Consider the following 23,094-nt stretch of genomic DNA (forward strand, 5'->3'; position numbering starts at 1 on the left):
ATACATGTGTATGTGGGCGGGTTGGGCCATTCTTTCGTCTGTTTCCTTGCGCTACCTCGCGAATGTGGGAGACAGCGACAAAGCAAAGCATGTATACATATGTATATGTGCAAGCGTGTTTATGTATACATAGGGGAGAAAGAATATTTCCTACGCATTCCTCACGTGTCGTAGAAGGTGACTAAAGGGGACGGGAGTGGGGGGCTAGAAACATTCCCCTCCTTGTATTTTAACTTTCTAAAAGGGGAAACAGAAGAAGGATTCACACGGAGTGCTCATCCTCCTCGAAGGCTCAGATTGGGGTGTCTAAATGTGTGTAGATGTAACCAAGATGAGAAAAAAGGAGAGATAGGTAGTATGTCTGAGGAAAGGAACCTGGATGTTCTGGCTCTGAGTGACACGAAGCTTAAGGGTAAAGGGGAAGAGTGATTTGGGAATGTCTTGGGAGTAAAGTCAGGGGTTGGTGGGAGGACAAGAGCAAGGAAAGGAGTAGCACTAATGAAACAGGAGTGGTGGGAGTATGTGATAGAGTGTAAGATGATGGAGTGTAAGAAAGTAAACTCTAGAGTGATATGGGTAAAACTTAAAGTGGATGGAGAGAGATGGGTGATTATTGGTGCATATGCACCTGAGCAAGTGCTTTGTGAGTGTGTTAGTAGTTTTGATGCATGTGACCGGGATATAGTGATGGGTGATTTGAATGCAAAGGTCAGTAATGTGACAGTTGAGGGAATAAGTGTTGTACATGGGGTGTTCAGTGTTGTAAATGGAAATGGAGAGGAGCTTGCAGATTTGTGTGCTGAAAAAGGACTGATGATTGGAAATACCTGGGTTAAAAAGAGAGATGTACATATGTATGTAAGTAGGAGAGATGGCCAGAGAGCATTATTGGATCATGTGTTAATTAATAGGCTTGTGAAAGAGAGACTTTTAGATGTTAATGTGCTGAGAGGTGCAACTGGAGGGATGTCTGATCATTATCTTGTGGAGGCGAAGGTGAAGATTTGTAAAGGTTTTCAGAAAAGAAGAGAGAATGTTGGGGTAAAGAGAGTGGTGAGAGCAAGTGAGCTTGGGAAGGAGACTTGTTTGAGGAAGTACCAGGAGAGAATGAGTACAGAAAGGAAAAAGGTGAGAACAAAGGACGTAAGGGGAGTGGGGGAGGAATGGGATATATTTAGGGAAGTAGTGATGGATTGCGCAAAAGATGCTTGTGGCATGAGGAGCGTGGGAGGTGGGCAGATTAGAAAGGGTAGTGAGTGGTGGGATGAAGAAGTAAGATTATTAGTGAAAGAGAAGAGAGAGGCATTTGGACGATTTTTGCAAGGAAATAATGCAAATGAGTGGGAGCTGTATAAAAGAAAGAGCCACCAGCGCTGTATCATCAGCGAACAACAACTGACTCACTTCCCAAGCTCTCTCATCCACAACAGACTGCATACTTGCCCCTCTCTCCAAAACTCTTGCATTCATCTTCCTAACAACCCCATCCATAAACAAATTAAACAACCAGAGAGATATCATGCACCCCTGCCGCAAACCAACATTCACTGAGAACCAATCACTTTCCTCTCTTCCTACTCATACACATGCCTTACATCCTCGATAAAAACTTTTCACTGCTTCGAATAACTTCCCCCCACACCATATATTCTTAATACCTTCCACATAGCATCTCTATCAACTCTATCATATGCCTTCTCCAGATCAATAAATGCTACATACAAATCCATTTGCTTTTTAAGTATTTCTCACATACATTCATCAAAGCAAACACCTGATCCACACATCCTCTACCACTTCTGAAACCACACTACTCTTCCCCAATCTGAGGCTCTGTATAGGCCTTCACCCTCTCAATCAATACCCTCCCATATATTTTCCCAGGAATACTTAACAAACTTATTCATTCATTTATTTTGCTTTGTCGCTGTCTCCCGCGTTAGCAAGGTAGCGCAAGGAAACAGACGAAAGAATGGCCCAACCCACCCACATACACATGTATATACATACACGTCCTCACACGCAAATATACATACCTATAAATCTCAACGTATACATATATATACACACAGACATATACATATATACACATGTACATAATTCATACTGTCTGCCTTTATTCATTCACATCGCCACCCCGCCACACATTAAATAACAACCCCCTTCCCCCCACATGTGCGCTAGGTAGCGCTAGGAAAGGACAACAAAGGCCACATTCATTCACACTCAGTCTCTAGCTGTCATGTATAATGCACTGAAACAACTTGCCTCCCACACCATATATTCTTAATACCTTCCACAGAGTATCTCTATCAATGTAATCAGATGCCTTCTCCAGATCCATAAATGCTACATAGATATCCATTTGTTTTTCTAAGTATTCTCACATACATTCTTCAAAGCAAACACCTGATCCACACATCCTCTACTACTTCTAAAACCACACTGCTCTTCCCCAAATCTGATGCTTTGTACATGCCTTCACCGTCTCAATCAATACTCTCCCATATATTTTCCCAGGAATACTTAACAAACTTATTTATATTTATATTTATTTCATTTTATTTATTATACTTTGTCGCTGTCTCCCGCGTTTGCGAGGTAGCGCAAGGAAACAGATGAAAGAAATGGCCCAACCCCCCCCCATACACATGTATATACATACGTCCACACACGCAAATATACATACCTACACAGCTTTCCATAGCTTACCCCAGACGCTTCACATGCCTTGATTCAATCCACTGACAGCACGTCAACCCCGGTATACCACATCGATCCAATTCACTCTATTCCTTGCCCTCCTTTCACCCTCCTGCATGTTCAGGCCCTGATCACACAAAATCTTTTTCACTCCATCTTTCCACCTCCAATTTGGTCTCCCTCTTCTCCTTGTTCCCTCCACCTCCGACACATATATCCTCTTGGTCAATCTTTCCTCACTCATCCTCTCCATGTGCCCAAACCACTTCAAAACACCCTCTTCTGCTCTCTCAACCACGCTCTTTTTATTTCCACACATCTCTCTTACCCTTACGTTACTCACTCGATCAAACCACCTCACACCACACATTGTCCTCAAACATCTCATTTCCAGCACATCCATCCTCCTGCGCACAAACTTATACCTCTGTAATTTGAACACTCAGTCTTTATCCCCTATGCCTTTGTACAATGGCACAATGCATGCATTCCATCAATCCTCAGGCACTTCACCATGAGTTATACATACATTGAATATCTTCACCAAACAGTCAACAACTCAGTCACCTTTTTTAATAAATTCCACTGCAATACCATCCAAACCCACCACCTTGCCAGCTTTCCTCTTCCGCAAAGTTTTCAATACCTCTTCTCTGTTTACCAAATCATCCTCCCCAATCCTCATACTTTGCACACCACCTCAACCAAAACACCCTATATCTGCCATTCTATCATCTAACACATTCAACAAACCTTCAAAATACTTACTCCGTCTCCTTCTCACATCACCACTACTTGTTATCACCTCCCCGTTAGCCCCCTTCACCGATGTTCCCATTTGTCTCTTGTCTCACGCACTTTATTTACCTCCTTCCAAAACATGCTTTTATTCTCCCTAAAACTTAATGATACTCTCTCACCCCAACTCACATTTGCCCTCTTTTTCACCTCTTGCACCTTTCTCTTGACCTCCTGCCTCTTTCTTTTAAACTTCCCCCAGTCATTTGCACTATTTCCCTACAAAAATAATCCAAATGCCTCTCTCTTCTCTTTCACTAATAACCTTACTTCTTCATCCCAACACTCACTACCCTTTCTAATCTGCCCACCTCCCACGCTTCTCATGCCACAAGCATCTTTTGCGCAAGCCATCACCGCTTCCATACATACATCCCATTCCTCTCCCACTCCCCTTACATCCTTTGCTCTCACCTTTTTCCATTCTGCACTCAGTCTCTCCTGGTACTTCCTCACACAAGTCTCCTTCCTAAGCTCACTTACTCTCACCACTCTCTTCACCCCAAAACTCTTTCTTTTCTGAAAACCTCTACAAATCTTCACTTTTGCTTCCACAAGATAATGATCAAACATCCCTCCAGTTGCACCTCTCAGCACACTAACATCGAAAAGTCTCTCTTTCGAGCGCCTATCAATTAACACGTAATCCAATAACGCTCTCTGGCCATCTCTCCTACTTACATACATATGCTTATGTATATCTCTCATTTTAAACCAGGTATTCCCAATCACCAGTCCTTTCTCAGCACACAAATCTACAAGCTCTTCGCCATTTTCATCTACAACACTGAACACCCCATGAAAACCAATTATTCCCTCAATGGTAACATACCATTATTTTTATTTTCTACAATAAATTTGATGGAAGGTACTAAATTGTTCAGGAAGGCCAAACACAAAAAACCTCTACATACCTAAACCAAAATCATTTTATAGAGTTGAGCCCAAACCTCCCATTGACACAAAGAATATTTTAGTTTTCCCTTTAAATAATAACTATACTTTACTCCCCATGTTGCTTAAATCCTTTAATGTAAATGTTGCCTTCAGCAACAATAATACTAAAAAGAATATCTTAATCAGGAACTCACCAGAAAATTATCCTGGGTGCATCTACAAAGTGCCATGTAGAAATTGTGATAAGTTTTATGGTGGGTAGACTGGTAAGGATCTTTCTGTTAGACTTAAGCAACATAAATATAGTATAAGAACGGGACTGGAATCAAATGCCTTGTTTACTCACATTAAAAACTATGATCATTGTACTGACTGGGGTAATGCCATCTCAGTTATCAACTCTTACTCCATTACCACGAGAAATATCATTGAATCTTCTATTATCAAATACACATTGAATCATAATCTTAATATTAGTGACAGTCAATACAAATTGGATGAATTCATTGTTGACAGAATTTGTAAACAATTCATCTTCTTGTCCAAATAATAAGTTTATGATACGCTCGTTGTCTGTCTTGGACAATCGTATGTTTACCAAATGGCCGTCTAGCTATGTCTCTTTGTTGTATATCAACTGACTGTTATATTTCTCTCTTGTGTCTCCCCTTATGATGTGATTATTACACGAAAGTGCACTTGGGAACTTATCTTTCATTTTCCCCGAGGACTTGTGGGAATATTAACATATTTATACAGAGATGGAAAGATGGAGTGAAAAAGATTTTGAGTGATCGAGGCCTGAACATGCAGGAGGGTGAAAGGCGTGCAAGGAATGGAGTGAATTGGAATGATGTGGTATACCAGGGTCGACGTGCTGTCAATGGATTGAACCAGGGCATGTGAAGCGTCTGGGGTAAACCATGGAAAGTTCTGTGGGGCCTGGATGTGGAAAGGGAACATTGGTTTCGGTGCATTATTACATGACAGCTAGAGACTGAGTGTGAACGAATGGGGCCTTTGTTGTCTTCTCCTAGTGCTACCTCGCACACATGAGGGGGGAGAGGGTTGTTATTTCATGTGTGGCGAGATGGCGATGGGAATGAATAAAGGCAGACAGTATGAATTATGTACATGTGTATATATGTATATGTCTGTGTGTGTATATATAAGTATACGTTGAGATGTATAGGTATGTATATTTGCGTGCGTGGACATGTATGTATATACATGTGTATGTGGGTGGGTTGGGCCATTCTTTCGCCTGTTTCCTTGCGCTACCTCACTAATGCGGGAGACAGCGACAAAGGAAAATAAATAAATGAAATATACAGAGACATGTACATACATAGACATATACAGGTACACCACCGATATTCCGGCAACTGATGGTTCGGCGCCTCCTTTAGTCTGGACAAAATTACGTGAGATAAGTTGAAATTACATCGGCCACCAGACTAATTTACTGGGCGGCCACAGATGGTGTGGTGTGTAGGGTACGCTTATTTACATTCTTTACACTGCACTTGTTGGTGGTGATACCTCAATTCTGTGAAATTCTTAGCTTATTTTGCTTAAATTCAACCCTAGCTATGGCTTCTAAGACATATGAGAGGGTCAGTTGTGGTGTCAAACATAAACACCAGTCCATATCGATCCAAGATAAAGTAGAACTGTTGAAAAAAATGGACCGTGGTGTTTCAGTGCATTAGCTGTGTGACATCTACAGTATTGGTTCATCAACTGTTTATGATATAAAGAAGCAAAGAGAGAAAATATTGAAATTCTATGCAGACAGCAATTCCAAGATGCAAATGATGATTAGAAAAACTGCGAAAGTAATGATGAATGGTTTCGACAGCGTTGATAGCATGATAAAGGACCAATCTAAGTATTTTCATACAGAATTTAAATTACAACATGAGCGTGACTATAGTGAAGGATGGCTTCAAAGATTCAAGAAGCGTCATGGAATTTCCATGAATAAAGTGTGTGGAGAAAAGTGGTCTGCAAACCACCAAGGAGCTGCCGAGTATGTGGACAAATTTGCAAAACTTATAGCTGATGAGCACTTCTGTCCTGAGCAGGTGTATAATGCATACGAAACTAGATTATTCTGGCGATGCACACCTAGGAAAACACTAACAACAGAAGATGAAGAAGACCCCATAGGATTCAAATAGGTGTCTGTAGGGGAAATAGCGCCTATGGCAAGCACTGAAATTGCGCCCCTGTCCAAACATATGACACCAATATTTTTCATTTTCATTACCTCTGCCAAGGAGATTATGTTTTTACCAGTGTTTGTTTGTTTGTCTGTGATCAACTTTCAACAAAAGTTAAGAACAAATTTCAATGAAATTTTCAGGAAAAGTCAGCAATGACACAAGGACCAATCGATTAAATTTTGGGAGTGATCCGAATCATTGTCTGGATCCAGGAGGACGCCATTACGGAAATATAAATTTTTGTGAATAACTATTGAATCAATAATGATATCAATGTGATTCCAGATCCCAAAGATATGTTTTCATGGTCAAGAAATCTAAATCTTTAAGATCCTAATCATTGTCTGGATCCAGGAAGCCATTACACCACTGGTGCCCCCCTCCAAGTGGTGCCCCGGGAACCTGTCCTACCTGCCATACCCTAGATACACCATTGGATTCAAACAATCTAAGGACAGACTTACCATCTTAGGGTGCTTAAACATTTAATACTTGTTTAATTGAAATTTCTAGCATTCCATGGTATACTTTAGACACATGGGAGATGTTAGAGGTGTGTTGATGAATTGTTATTACGTGACCATGGTTGGTCCTGCAAAATGGTTAATCTGACATGGCTTTGGAACAAAGAGTGCTGGAAAATCGGTGGTGTGCCTGAACATATATACACATTCACACTTACTTGCCTTCATCCATTCCTGTCGCTACCCTGCACCAAAGGAAACTGCCTCGCTACCCCCCACTTCAGCAAGGTAACGCCAGGAAAATAGACGAAAAGGCCACATTCATTCACACTCAGTCTCTAGCTGTCATGTGTAATGCACCAAAATCCACATCCAGGCCCCACAGACCTTTTTATGGTTTACCCCCGATGCTTCACATGCCCTGGTTCAGTCCACTGACAGCACATCAACCCTGGTATACCACATTGTTCCAATTTCCTTGCATGCCTCTCACTCTGCTGTATGTTCAGGCCCCAATCGTTCAAAATCTCTTTCACACTATCCTTCCGCCTCCAATTTGGTCTCCCGCTTCTCCTCATTCCCTCCACCTCCATATATCCTCTGTCAATCTTTCCTCACTCATTCTCTCCATATGTCCAAACCATTTCAACATACCCTCTTCTGCTCTCTCAACCACAGACTTTCTATTTCCACACATCTCTCTTATCCTTTCATTACCTACTCGATCAAACCACCTCACACCACATGTCATCCTTAAACATTTCATTTCCAACACATTCACCCTCCTCCGTACAACCCATCTATAGCCCATGCCTCGCAACCACATAACATTGTTGGAACTACAATTTCTTCAAACACCCATTCTTGCTCTCTGAGATAACCTTTTCTCCTTCCACACATTCTTCATCGCTCCTAGAACCTTCACCCCCTTCCCCACCCTGTGACTCACTTCTGCTTCCATGGTTCCATTCACTGATAAGTCCACTCCCAGATATCTACAACACTTCACTTCCTCCAATTTTTTTCCATTCAAACTTACATCCCAATTAACTTGTCCCTCACCCCTACTAAACCTTATAACCTTGCTCTTATTCCCATTTCTCTCAACTTTCTCCTTTCACACACTTTTCTAAACTCAGTCACCAACTTCTGCAGTTTCTCATTCAAATCAGCCACTACAGCTGTATCATCGGAAAACAACAACTTCACTCAAGCAAGAAAATGTAGATGAACCTTAGCAAGAGTCCCAGGAAGAGGAAAAGAAAAAAAAAGAATCCTTCTTTCTTGGATTTTCATCTGGATCAGGCACTGCTAACCCTCCAGCGTCAGGTCCCCTCATCCCCAACAGAATGCATATTTCCCCCTCTCTCCAAAACTCTTGCATTTACCTTCCTAAACACCCCATCCATAAACAAATTAAACAACCATGGAGACATCACACACCTCTGCCACAGACTGACATTCACTGGGAACCAATCACTCTTCTCTCTTCCTACTCACACACATGCCTTACATCCCTGGTAAAAACTTTTCACTACTTCTAGCAACTTACCTCTCACACCATATACTCTTAAGACATTTCCACAAAGCATCTCTATCAACACTTTCATATGCCTTCTCCAGATCCATAAATACTATATATAAATCGATATGTTTTTTAAGTATAGCTCACACACATTCCTCAAAGCTTATACCTGATCCACACATCCTCTGCCACTTCTAAAACCATACTGCTCTTCCCCAATCTGATGCTCTATACATGCCTTCACCCTCCCATACAATTTCCCAGGAATACTCAACAAATTTATGCCTCTGTAGTTTGAACACTCACCTTTAAACCCTATGCCTCTGTACAATGGCACTATGCATACATTCCACCAATCCTCAGGCACTTCACCATGATCCATACATATACTGAGTATCCTTACTAACCAATCAACAACACAGTCACCCCCTTTTTAGTACATTCTACTGCAATACCATCCAAACCTGCCATCTTGTCAGATTTCATTTTATGCGAAACTTTCACTACCTCTTCTCTCTTAACCAAACCATTCTCCCTGATTCTATTACTTTGCACACCATCCTGACCAAACCACCCTATATCTGCCAGTCTATCATCAAACACATTCAACAAACCTTCAAAATACTCACTCCATCTCCTCACTTCATCACTACCCATTATTACTTCCTCACTTGCCCCCTTCACCGATATTCCCATTTGTTCTCTTATCTTACACATGTTATCTACCTCCTTCCAAAGCATCTTTTTATTTATATTTTATATTTATTTTTATTATACTTTGTCGCTGTCTCCCGCGTTTGCGAGGTAGCGCAAGGAAACAGACGAAAGAAATGGCCCAACCCACCCCCATACACATGTATATACATACGTCCACACACGCACATATACATACCTACACAGCTTTCCATGGCTTACCCCAGACGCTTCACATGCCTTGATTCAATCCACAGACAGCACGTCAACCCCGGTATACCACATCGCTCCAATTCACTCTATTCCTTGCCCTCCTTTCACCCTCCTGCATGTTCAGGCCCCGATCACACAAAATCTTTTTCACTCCATCTTTCCACCTCCAATTTGGTCTCCCTCTTCTCCTTGTTCCCTCCACCTCCGACACATATATCCTCTTGGTCAATCTTTCCTCACTCATCCTCTCCATGTGCCCAAACCACTTCAAAACACCCTCTTCTGCTCTCTCAACCACGCTCTTTTTATTTCCACACATCTCTCTTACCCTTACGTTACTCACTCGATCAAACCACCTCACACCACACATTGTCCTCAAACATCTCATTTCCAGCACATCCATCCTCCTGCGCACAACTCTATCCATAGCCCACGCCTCGCAACCATACAACATTGTTGGAACCACTATTCCTTCAAACATACCCATTTTTGCTTTCCGAGATAATGTTCTCGACTTCCACACATTCTTCAAGGCCCCCAGAATTTTCGCCCCCTCCCCCACCCTATGATCCACTTCCGCTTCCATGGTTCCATCCGCTGCCAGATCCACTCCCAGATATCTAAAAGACTTCACTTCCTCCAGTTTTTCTCCATTCAAACTCATCTCCCAATTGACTTGACCCTCAACCCTACTGTACCTAATAACCTTGCTCTTATTCACATTTACTCTTAACTTTCTTCTTCCACACACTTTACCAAACTCAGTCACCAGCTTCTGCAGTTTCTCACATGAATCAGCCACCAGCGCTGTATCATCAGCGAACAACAACTGACTCACTTCCCAAGCTCTCTCATCCCCAACAGACTTCATACTTGCCCCTCTTTCCAAAACTCTTGCATTTACCTCCCTAACAACCCCATCCATAAACAAATTAAACAACCATGGAGACATCACACACCCCTGCCGCAAACCTACATTCACTGAGAACCAATCACTTTCCTCTCTTCCTACACGTACACATGCCTTACATCCTCGATAAAAACTTTTCACTGCTTCTAACAACTTTCCTCCCACACCATATATTCTTAATACCTTCCACAGAGCATCTCTATCAACTCTATCATATGCCTTCTCCAGATCCATAAATGCTACATACAAATCCATTTGCTTTTCTAAGTATTTCTCACATACATTCTTCAAAGCAAACACCTGATCCACACATCCTCTACCACTTCTGAAACCACACTGCTCTTCCCCAATCTGATGCTCTGTACATGCCTTCACCCTCTCAATCAATACCCTCCCATATAATTTTTTTATTCTCCCAAAAGTTTAATGATACTTTCTCACCCCAACCATCATTTGCCCTCTTTTTCAACCCTTGCACCTTTCTCTTGACCTCCTGCTGCTTTCTTTTATACATCTCCCAGTCATTTGCACTCCTTCCTTGCAAGTATCATTCAAAGGCCTCTCTTTTCTCTTGTACTAACAACTTTACGTCTTCACCCTACCATTCACTATCCTTTATAATCTGCCTACCTCCCACCTTTCTCAGGCTACATGCATCTTTTGCACATGCCATCACTGCTTCCCTAAATACATCATACTCCTGACACAATCCCCTCACGTCATTTGCTCTCACTTTTTGCCATTCTACACTCAATCTCTCCAGGTACTTCCTCACATAATTCTCCTTTCTAAACTCACTTACTCTCACCCTCTCTTCTCCCCAACATTCTCTCTTCTTTTATGAAAACCTCTAGAAATTTTCATCTTCGTCTCCACAAGACAATGATCAACCACCCCTTCAGCTGCCTTTTCAGTGCATCAACATCCAAAAGTCTCTTTTACATGCCTATCAATTAACACGTAATCCAATAATGCCCTATGACCATCTCTCCTACTCACATACGCATACTTATGTGAGTCTTTTTTTCAGTACACAAATCCACAAGCTTTTCACCATTTCCATTAATAACACTGAATACCCCATATACACCAATTATACCCTCAACTACCACATTACTCACCTTTGCATTTAAATCACCCATCAACCATCACTGGTCTTGTGCATCACAGCTGCTGACACACACACTCAACTGCTCCCAAAACACTTGCCCCTCATGATCTTTCTTCTCATGACCAGGTGTATAAGCACCAATAACCACTTATCTCTCTCCATCCACTTTCAGTTTTACCCACATCAATCTAGAATTTACTTATACTCTATCACATACTCCCACAACTCCTTCTTCAAGAGTAGTGTTCCTCCTTCCTTTGCTCTTGTACTCTCACCAACCCCTGACTTTACTTTCAAGACTTTCCTAAAACACTTCCCCTTTACCCTTGAGCTTCATTTCACTCAGAGGCACAACATCCAGGTTTCTTTCCTCAAACTTAGTACCTATCTCTCCTTTCTTTTCATCTTGTTTACATCCACACACATTTAGATACCCCAATCTGAGCCTTCGAGGAGGATGAGCAGTCCCCGCTTGACTCCATCTTCTGTTTTCCTTTTTAGAAATTGATAAAAAGGAAGGGAGGGTTTCCAGGACCCACTCCTGCCCCCTTTAGTCGCCTTCCACGACACGCGGGCAATACATGGGAAATATTCCTTCTCCCCTGTCCCCATGGATAATTACCATAATCATTATTACCCCTGGGGATAAGGAAGAAGGAATACTTTCTATGTATCTCTTACATGTCATAGAAGGCAACTTAGAGAGGCATGAGAAGGGGGCTCAAAGTCTTCCGCTCTTATATCACTTTTTCAAAAGCTGCACGTGAAAGGGTGAAGTAAAGATTCTTCATCTGTTCCTGACATTATGTCCCTCATGCTGTAAAGAGCAAACAGGCTTGAGAGAAGAAAGTCTTTTTTATAAAGGAGTAGGGAAACCACCCACATATCTCCTGTGTGTTAAGAGGCTTAGGGGGATCAGTTGGTGCATGATATGGCTCTGGTGGCACACTCTGGGAAGAAACTCCCAAAGCTGGTGACAGAGACTGGAAGAGTGTGAAAAGTGACAGTGCTGAGTCAATATGAACTAAAGTAGGATAATAAGGTGCAACAAGGGGTTGAGAAAGGATGGTTTGAGAGTAAGACTGAATGGGGAAGACCTATAAGGAGTGGGAGTGGACTTTGTACAGGACACAAAAATATGAGAAGCTGAAGAAAATCAGAGGGTGGGAGAACGGGATCTAACATCCTAGGTGCACTGACATTGTTGTGTTGATGTGACTCTTGTGACATGGATGCAAATGGATGATAAAGGCACATATAAGAAATGAAATGCCTGGCGACAAGATGATGAGTATGGTGGATTGGTCACATAAGGAATGACAGTACACAAGAGAAGGGTGTAGTAATATGAGCAGTAAAAACAAGAGTCGACCAGGGTATGCTGAAATTGTTGACACACAGAGAGCATGAACAAAGAAAGATTAACTGATGATCTATGCATCACAAAAGGAAGGAAAAAGGGAAAGGTCATCAAAGAATGGAAGGATGGAGTGAAAGATGGTTTGGGAACTTGGAGCCAGAGCATTTAGGAAGGTGGGAGGAGTGCATAGGAAAGAATAACAGGATCAATGTGGTACATGGAGAACGTTGTGCTGAACCAGGGGATATGAAGTGATCAGGATAAATGATGGAGTAGTCTGTTAGGCTTGGCTATGGATGGTAGACTTTAGTTTTGGTGCATTATATATGAGTGTCCAAGATGGGATGTATAAAATGAGCCCATTGTTCTGTTCCTAATACTATCTAAGGTAGGAGAAACAATTGTGTATAAAAGATTATCATCACTATTATTGTACCTGGAAATATGGGAGTAAGCCTTCTACCAATGCAATCTCCAGCATTTCATAAGTAATTTGCCCTCAAGGTACAATCTCCACAATAGGGAACATTGCTTTGAGGCACTACCATTATCCATACATCATGCTCAAACTTCAAAGAGGTCTGTTAGATGATGACATTGCAATCAGAATTGTAAAGAAAAGAAAATCTTTGACCATCCCCACAGCCATCAAATCTTTTGAGTCAGACTGATCATAAATCTGATATGACCAGTGCAGATGTGGATTTACTAACCTTCTTGCAATGCTGTCATGAATTCCCGATTAGTTCGTAGTTCATCCATGAATTCATCATTTTGGAGGAAAAGGGCAATTCGTTCATCCTTCAGGTACTGGGCAAGTTCAGCATCACTCTCTCCAACAGCCTCTCGTGCCAAAGCATTTTCATTCAATCGCTGACTTAATCGTTGAGGTGATAAGACACCTACACCCTGTAAAAAATCTTATATCTAAGATCCATAGAACTCAGACACCATATATGCAGGACCTAAAAAGATGAATATCATGTGAATTTTTGAAAATGTCAACAATGTTCTACTGTTCAAAGGTAAGGAGATAAAAGAAAGATATTAAGAATGAGAGAGCTTGGGAAGTGAGTCAGTTGTTGTTCGCTGACGATACAGCACTGGTGGCTGATTCATGTTAGAAACTGCAGCAGCTGTTGACTGAGTTTGGTAAAGTGTGTGAAAGAAGAAAGCTGAGAGTAAATGTAAATAAGAGCAAGGTTATTAGGTACAGTGGGGTTGAGGGTCAAGTCAATTGGGAGGTAAGTTTGAATGGAAAAAAACTGGAGGAAGTGAAGTGTTTTAGATATCTGGGAGTGGATTTGGCAGCGGATGGAACCATGGAAGCGGAAGTGAATCATAGGGTGGGGGGAGGGGGCGAAAATTCTGGGAGCGTTGAAGAATGTGTGGAAGTCAAGAACGTTATCTCGGAAAGCAAAAATGGGTACTTTTGAAGGAACAGTGGTTTCAACAATGTTATATGATTGCAAGGCGTGGGCTATGGATAGAATTGTGCAGAGGAGGGTGGATGTGCTAGAAATGAGATGCTTGAGGACAATATGTGGTGTGAGGTGGTTTGATCGAATAAGTAATAATAAGGTAAGAGAGATGTGTGGTAATAAAAAGAGTGTGGTTGAGAGAGCAGAAGAGGGTGTTTTGAAATGGTTTGGTCATATGGAGAGAATGAGTGAGGAAAGATTGACCAAGAGGATATATGTTTCAGAGGTGGAGGGAATGAGGAGAAGTGGGAGACCAAATTGGAGGTGCAAAGATGGAGTGAAAAAGATTTTGAGTGATCGGGGCCTGAACATGCAGGAGGGTGAAAGGCGTGTAAGGAATAGAGTGCATTGGAACAATGTGGTATACCGGGGTCAACGTGCTGTCAATGGATTGAACCAGGGCATGTGAAGCGTCTGAGGTAAACCATGGAAAGTTGTGTGGGGCCTGGATGTGGAAAGGGAGCTGTGGTTTCAGTGCATTATTACATGACAGCTAGAGACTGAGTGTGAACGAATGTGGCCTTTGTTGTCTTTTCCTAGCGCTACCTCGCACACATGAGGGGGGAGGGGGTTGTTATTTCATTGTGGCGAGGTGGCAATGGGAATGAATAAAGGCAGACAGTATGAATTATGTACAAGTGTATATATGTACATGTCTGTGTGTGTGTATATATGTATACGTTGAGATGTATAGGTATGTATATTTGCGTGTGTGGACATGTATGTATATACATGTGTATGTGGGTGGGTTGAGCCATTCTTTTGTCTGTTTCCTTGCGCTACCTCGCTAATGCGGGAGACAGCCATAAAGCAAAATAAATAAAAAAAAAATAATTAAGAATTACAAGGTGTATGTATTGCAGGATACTGAATAAGTGCTGAAAGTTTTTGGGAAAAAATAGGGGTGTGCAGACCAGATATTTGCACTTAGACTTGTAGCAAAAAAGTATTCTTGAGAAAATAAAGAATATGCAGCAATTTTGAAAAAAGGTGAAAGATAAGGTGAACAGAAAAGCTCTCTGGAATATTCTAAATCACTATCATGTGTAAAGAAGACATGAATGCTGTCAAAAGCTTTTGTAATGGAAGTATAAAGCATGTGTGGGAGTAAGTGATGGTTTGAATAATTTGCAATAAATGGAGGAATGAGTAAATCTGTGTGATGTCAACATACTTATGTTATGGTGGAGAATCAAATGAAAAAAGAGTGAGGTGGGGGATAACAATGGCTGCTCAATCATAGAAAAAGAACTTAAACTTGCAAAAGTTGTTACACGCAGATGATGCTGTGTTCTTAGAAGAATCGGAAGAGTTGAATAAAACTGAAGGCCACATTTATGACGTGTAGGAGCAGGGTGCAAAAAGTAAATGCAAATGAAACTTTAGATTTTGAAAGGAAAGAGATATTGTAATGTAATGTTAGTCTGAGAAATAATGATCGGAAGTAGTGGATCAGTTCACAATAAGGATAAGTGTGGGAAAGGTCAAGCTGAGAGGAGAGTACTGCTCTGGTGAATGGAAGCTTGCACGAAGGAAGACATCCCAAATCCTGGTATAGACATGAAACTTAAGTTTATGTAGATCAGGACAGGTAAGTAATAAAAGCAGGAGAGATGGGTAATATGCATACTGTAGTTGGAATAAGTGGGGGCTGATAGACTGAAAAATGAAGATGTACAAAGGATGTGTGATGTGGAGATATTATGCAAAAGGAGGATGAATGAAACTCCTCTCGGATGATATGACCATAAAGATTCTTTGTTTAAGGATAAATTTTTCAAGGAGATAAGTTTTCCACATTAGAAGTGAAGTTGAAAACACAAGAAGGAAAGGCAGCCTGCAGGAGAGAAGGAATAATGCTTAGAAGGAATCAATTAGGGGTAAGGGGTATTTCAGATAAGGATGCCAGAAGAACGATTTAGGATCAGATATGATACAACAAAAGCATTTCATGTATGAGGGTACTGAGAATAGAATCACTGGTCTTATCTAACATATCAACTTTGAGCGCAAAGTGGAAATAAGAAGCACCTGTATGCGTGGGGTAATTCACAATACACTTCAACATATGGGGCATGGTACTTGGATACATATGAGTAATTCACACTAAAACAATTTTTATCCACTGGATCCACCTTATGAAAACAGGAGTCAGGATGATGATAAATAGACAGACTGACAGAGAACTCTGAACCTAAGGTCAGCCCTCTTCTTTCATATCAAAATGTTCGCTTTACCTTAAATCACCACCGAAAGAATTTGTACTTAATACAAAGATAACTTTAGAGTCATAACAAGTATCCTTAAGTTATTTCCATTCCTGTACACTAGAGTCAGTAAAAAAGTTAATCAACCCACCTCTTAATCTATCTTAGCCTTTATTCCTCACCCTTAACAGGCCACTGGCAGACGGTAACTCAAGCACAGAGTTTTCAGAGGCTCCTACCTACTTAATAATAACCTCACAAATACTGTTAGTATAAAGTTGAGTCTACAACCTTCCCAGGAAGATATTTTATTGTTTTTAATGTTTATCAATCATCGACTTTACTTATACTGGATAAGTTATCTGCCTTGTAATGCAGACAATCTACTCTTTATTTCACTATTTAAGATACATTATCTACCTAGTACACAACTTATTTATTCCAAAAGCAGTGACTGGAGCATGTTTTGCCTTTGCCATACTGGTCACGAGAAATATCTTACAAAATCACTCTCCAACAGTCAATGCCAGTCCACACCTACTTAGGTTTAAGCCTAGTCAAACCATAATTACTTTACATTATAAACATTGCCAAAACAAAGATCTTGGCTTTAGAAATACATCTGAGTCTTAATACTCACTGGAGCAGGAAATTTTCTTCTGAAGAACCCCTATCATCCGTGTGAATAATGTTCATTATCTTATCATAGAAAAACCTATCTATCCTATATGATGTAAGAGATATCATGCACAATAATGTTTACCCTATTTCTGTTATTTTTTTGTCAGTATTTCAAGTGTTTTTACAATATATAAGTTTCTAAAACAAAGATCAGATGGTGTATTAGTGAAGCTGTAATACAAAATGATGAATCTGAAACTTAACCTGATAACCGGACACTTCAAAATGACTCAAAAATAACTCAGTCAGCTGTTAAAATCAATCCATGAAAATGGAGAACTGTAACATAAAAAATGCCATTGTAAGGAGGATCTTGAGACAGTAAATCCATGTTGGGTACATGTGCAGGGCAAAACTTATTTTAACGTGGAGGTAAACCTGTTCACAAAGGAGTTTTCATTCATGGGATGTTGACAGTGAGTACAAATTTCAGAGAAAAACATTTAACACACTAAAGTTTACATATCTACAATATCATTAGCTTTCTTAAAGAAGGTTTTCTTACTAACAACACAATTTTTCATGGACACTATAGTTCAGAAAAAGAAACAAACAAATACTTTCCAAAAATACACTGTATACTTGGATGAATATGAGATAATTTTTTAGTCTAATTTAGTCTCTGAAAATTTCTATGATTGTAGACATGAAAAAGTAAGTGCTGATGTTTTACTACATGATAAAACGTATACCACAATATAAAAATGTTTCACACTACATTGTACATAAAAATAATATAAAAGCCTTACATTTTAACAGTATGTGAAACATACTAGCTAATTCCTTATAGTCTTAAGTATAAGTGAACAAAGTGTTATCTCTGCATTGACAGCGTAACAGTTTGTTCCAAGTTAAAGATCATCAGTAATACATAACAATCAAAAATTATGGTTCACCTGTTCCACATTAGTAACACAACAATCTTCGCTGCTACTGTCTTCTTCGGTGAACGTTGTGGGCATGTATGGAAGCTGGGGTTGGTAGGTGATATGGGAATATTGGTCGTACACATTAGTAGCATGTGCACGACAACTGCACCTTGAGGTAGCTGCTCCGAATTCCTGCTTGATCCAACGCTTTCTGGCTTGACGTGCATGGTACTTCTCAATACGGTGATGGAACCTGGCCTTAGCCTGCAAAAGCCATGCCCGCAGCCATGTCCAAAGTGCTTCAAAACACATGTTCCACTTCTATTCAAAACTGAGCAAAAGAGTTCAAAATCTGTTTTTCAAGTGATTTTCTCATTATCTTTTGTTACACTTTATTAAAGAAAATAATAATAATGTACTCTTTCTGTGACAGTATTTCATCTTATAATACTCTCATGAAAACTGAAGCATCTATATGAAGTTCATGAGTACATTACTATATAAAGTATTTGTATAAGCTCTGAAGCTCAATAAAATTTTCTGAGCAAAGTTTTTCTCCACAAAAAATTAGATGAGTTCCAAATGTCTCATTTCACTTTTTTTAAGAAGTATCAAGGCAAGACCATCTTGCTTGGACCTTGGGGTCAGTGTGGTCAATGTATCTGTGTAACTTTATATAACTCCTGAAAACCATAAAAAACAGATGTGTTGTCTACAAGAGCTCAGGTATAACACTCCAGTGCATCTTGTAATGTTTTTTAACATATATCATATCATTTTCAAGACAATACTAATTAGTTTCATTTGCATTTACTCTCTGCACCCTGCTCCTACACATGTCATGAAAGTGGCCCTCAATTTTATTCAACTTTTCTGATTCTTCTAAAAACACAGCATCATCTGTGTATACTAACTTTCGCAACTTTAATTTCTTTTTCTATGATTGAGCAGCCATTGTTATCCCCCACCTCATTCTCATTTTAACTGATTCTCCACCCATGACATAAGTATGTTGATATCACACATCATGTTGGCTTTGCTTGCTGACACGTATTCCTATTCCCTGGAAGAAATCTCTAATTCATAGATTTTTTTTTTTTTTTTTTTTTTTTTGCTTTGTCGCTGTCTCCCGCGTTTGCGAGGTAGCGCAAGGAAACAGACGAAAGAAATGGCCCAACCCACCCCCATACACATGTATATACATACGTCCACACACGCAAATATACATACCTACACAGCTTTCCATGGTTTACCCCAGACGCTTCACGTGCCCTGATTCAATCCACTGACAGCACGTCAACCCCGGTATACCACATCGATCCAATTCACTCTATTCCTTGCCCTCCTTTCACCCTCCTGCATGTTCAGGCCCCGATCACACAAAATCTTTTTCACTCCATCTTTCCACCTCCAATTTGGTTTCCCTCACTATCATATTTCTATCACTATCATATTTCTGTATGGTCACCAGACCCATTATCCATCCAACATTCATTAACATTATTCAAAATATATGCTTGTCTTCATCACAAAAAATTTCAACTTTAAGGCATTTTTAAAATGTTCAGCAGTGTAGCTTATACAGTGATCCAAAGCCTTCAGTAGCAACATTCTAAGCAACATAATCTGTTGTGGTACGAAGGCCTTGACGCAGGGAAGATATCCTGGTGGTCGCTTATGAATACCTCATGAAGGCTTCAAAATATCATCTGAATATTAACAAGAAGGCTGAAGAGTACTGTTCTGTAATTTCAAATATGTAATCTACGTCTAAAAAAATTGATTTACAGTAGCTAGATTTTTCAGGTCATTTAATCAAGTTGATAACACAAGCACATCACAATGGACACATCCACGACTATATGCATGGATAGTTCTAAGGCAACCTTCTGGGCAAGTGTAAACCACTGCATTGGAAATGACAATTACTGAAAAGAGCTATGCTTCAATTTCTTCAAGATGTCAATTTATGAAAAAGAACACACCCCCATGCTCAAAGGACATTATATCTCACCTGCATGGCTTTACCCTTGACTCATCTGCATGGCTACACCCAAACCTCATCTGCATGGCTTCACCCTCATCTCATCTGCATGGCGACACCCTAACCTTACCTGCATGGCTTCACCCTAACCTCACCTGCATGGCTTCACCCTAACCTTACCTGCGTGGCTTCACCCTAACCTTACCTGCATGGCTTCACCCTAACTTCACCTGCATGGCTTCACCCTAACCTCACTTGCATGGCTTCACCCTAACCTTACCTGCATGGCTTTACCCTAACCTTACCTGCATGGCTTCACCCTAACCTTACATGCATGGCTTCACCCTAACCTCACCTGCATGGCTTCGCCCTAACCTCACCTACAAAGCTTCACCCTAACCTTACCTGCATGGCTTCACCCTAACTTCACCTGCATGACTTCACCCTAACCTCACCTGTGTGGCTTCATCCTAACCTCACCTGCATGGCTTCACCCTAACCTCACTTGCACGGCTTCACCCTAACCTCACTTGCATGGCTTCACCTAACCTTACCTGCGTGGCTTCACCCTAACCTCACCTGCATGGCTTCACCCTAACCTTACCTGCGTGGCTTCACCCTAAACTCACCTGCATGGCTTCACCCTAACCTTACCTGCATGGCTTCACCCTAACCTTACCTGCGTGGCTTCACCCTAAACTCACCTGCATGGCTTCACCCTAACCTTACATGCATGGCTTCACCCTAACCTTACCTGCATGGCTTCACCCTAACCTTACCTGCATTGCTTCACCCTAACATTACCTGCACAGCTTCATCCTAACCTTACCTGCATGGTTTCACCCTAACCTTACTTGCATGGCTTCACCCTAACCTTACCTGCATGGTTTCACCCTAACCTCACCTGCATGGCTTCACCCTAACCTTACCTACATGGCTTCACCCTAACCTCGCCTGCATGGCTTCATCCTAACCTCACCTGCATGGCTTCACCCTAACCTCACTTGCATGGCTTCACCCTAACCTCACTTGCATGGCTTCACCCTAACCTCACCTGCATGGCTTCACGCTAACCTCGCCTGCATGGCTTCATCCTAACCTTACCTGCATGACTTCACCCTAACCTCATCTGCATGGCTTCACCCTAACCTCACCTGCATGGCTTCACCCTAACCTCACCTACATGGCTTCACCCTAACCTCACCTGCATGGCTTCACCCTAACCTCACTTGCATGGCTTCACCCTAACCTCACCTGCATGGCTTCACCCTAACCTTATCTGCATGGCTTCACCCTCACCTTATCTGCATGGCTTCACCCTAACCTCATCTGCATGGCTTCACCCTAACCTCGCCTGCATGGCTTCACCCTAACCTTATCTGCATGGCTTCACCCTCACCTCATCTGCATGGCTTCACCCTAACCTCATCTGCATGGCTTCACCCTAACCTCGCCTGCATGGCTTCACCCTAACCTTACCTGCATGGCTTCACCCTAACCTCATCTGCATGGCTTCACCCTAACCTTACCTGCATGGCTTCACCCTAACCTCATCTGCATGGCTTCACCCTAACCTTACCTGCATGGCTTCACCCTAACCTTACCTGCATGGCTTCACCCTAACCTCGCCTGCATGGCTTCACCCTAACCTTACCTACATGGCTTCACCCTAACTTCCCCTGCATGCCTTCACCCTAACCTCGCCTGCATGGCTTCACCCTAACCTTACCTACATGGCTTCACCCTAACTTCCCCTGCATGCCTTCACCCTAACCTCACCTACATGGCTTCACCCTAACCTCGCCTGCATGACTTTGTATGTTGAAGGCTCCAGTCATGGACGGAAGTCCATATCATGGCCGAGACGAATTTGCGATACGAAGAGCATAATGAAAGCGACACGAGAGAGAATATTTTACGAATTCTGGAGGAAGTGAAAATAGCAGCGTTTTATAACGTGGCAGAACGTAGTTAATGAGGGAAAAAAACAAACAAACATGAGAGCGGGTACAGAGTTCCAAAGCTTGGCGACGTAAGGAGGGACACATCTATCAAAGCGGCCCACCCGAGATTTGGGAGAGAAGCATTGAGGTGAAAACCGTCCAATCTTGAGTTGCCAAGAGCCACATAGGACTCACGTGACGCAACATACCCACCAACATGCACATGACGTATATCAGACGACCCATTATACTGATCCAATGCGGGGTGAGTGAGGGGTCTAGTGTGGCTGCGCTTTTACGTTAACCAAAATACCATTTTAACATTTACGCTAATCTAAATATCATTTTAACATTTACGCTAATCTAAATATCATTTTAACATTTACGCTAACCTAAATATCATTTTAACATTTACGATAACCTAAATATCATTTTAACATTTACGCTAACCTAAATATCATTTTAACATTTACGCTAACCTAAATATCATTTTAACCATTACGCTAAACTAAATATCATTTTAACATTTACGATAACCTAAATATCATTTTAACATTTACGCTAAACTAAATATCATTTTAACAGACACAGTAAACACTTCACTTGTATCCTGTCGACGCTAAAGATGAGACCAGGTGACCACGAAACAAAAGTCATCACCAGTGTTGAGCCCAATGCAAAGTTGCACATCCCTTTCTTTGGTTCTCCAAAAAGGTTTTTCACCTTGGTCTATGTGAAATACCCCGGCCAGGCGTCAGTTGAGGCGTCTTATCTACTATACTACAGGATGGCCAAACCTATGGCTTCCTTATCTCCTCACTTCTATATCAAAACAACAAAATTCTATAGCAGAAGGAAGGACTTATATAAATAAAACCAATCAATCATTGCGTATATACAACAGCTCTTTACCACTTAATTAAAATCAGCTTTTCCTATACGTTTCTTTAGATACAAATTTGGCTCTACAAAACGTAAATGTTCTAAATATAAATGTTAAACGTTACCAATATATTGCTATATATTT

The 23,094-nt window shown here is 41.1% G+C and overlaps 1 protein-coding gene across 1 annotated transcript in view; it reads right to left on the minus strand.

Moving 5' to 3' along the window:
• Window positions 1–23,094, minus strand: part of LOC139745720 (CUE domain-containing protein 1) — a 224,691-nt gene that overhangs the window by 44,364 nt on the left and 157,233 nt on the right. Inside the window, 1 exon segment of the mRNA XM_071656179.1 lies at window positions 13,616–13,811. Coding sequence (XP_071512280.1) covers window positions 13,616–13,811 — 196 coding nt within the window.

This window comes from Panulirus ornatus, chromosome 62 (assembly GCF_036320965.1).
Source record: "Panulirus ornatus isolate Po-2019 chromosome 62, ASM3632096v1, whole genome shotgun sequence".
NCBI classification, from domain to species: domain Eukaryota; kingdom Metazoa; phylum Arthropoda; class Malacostraca; order Decapoda; family Palinuridae; genus Panulirus; species Panulirus ornatus.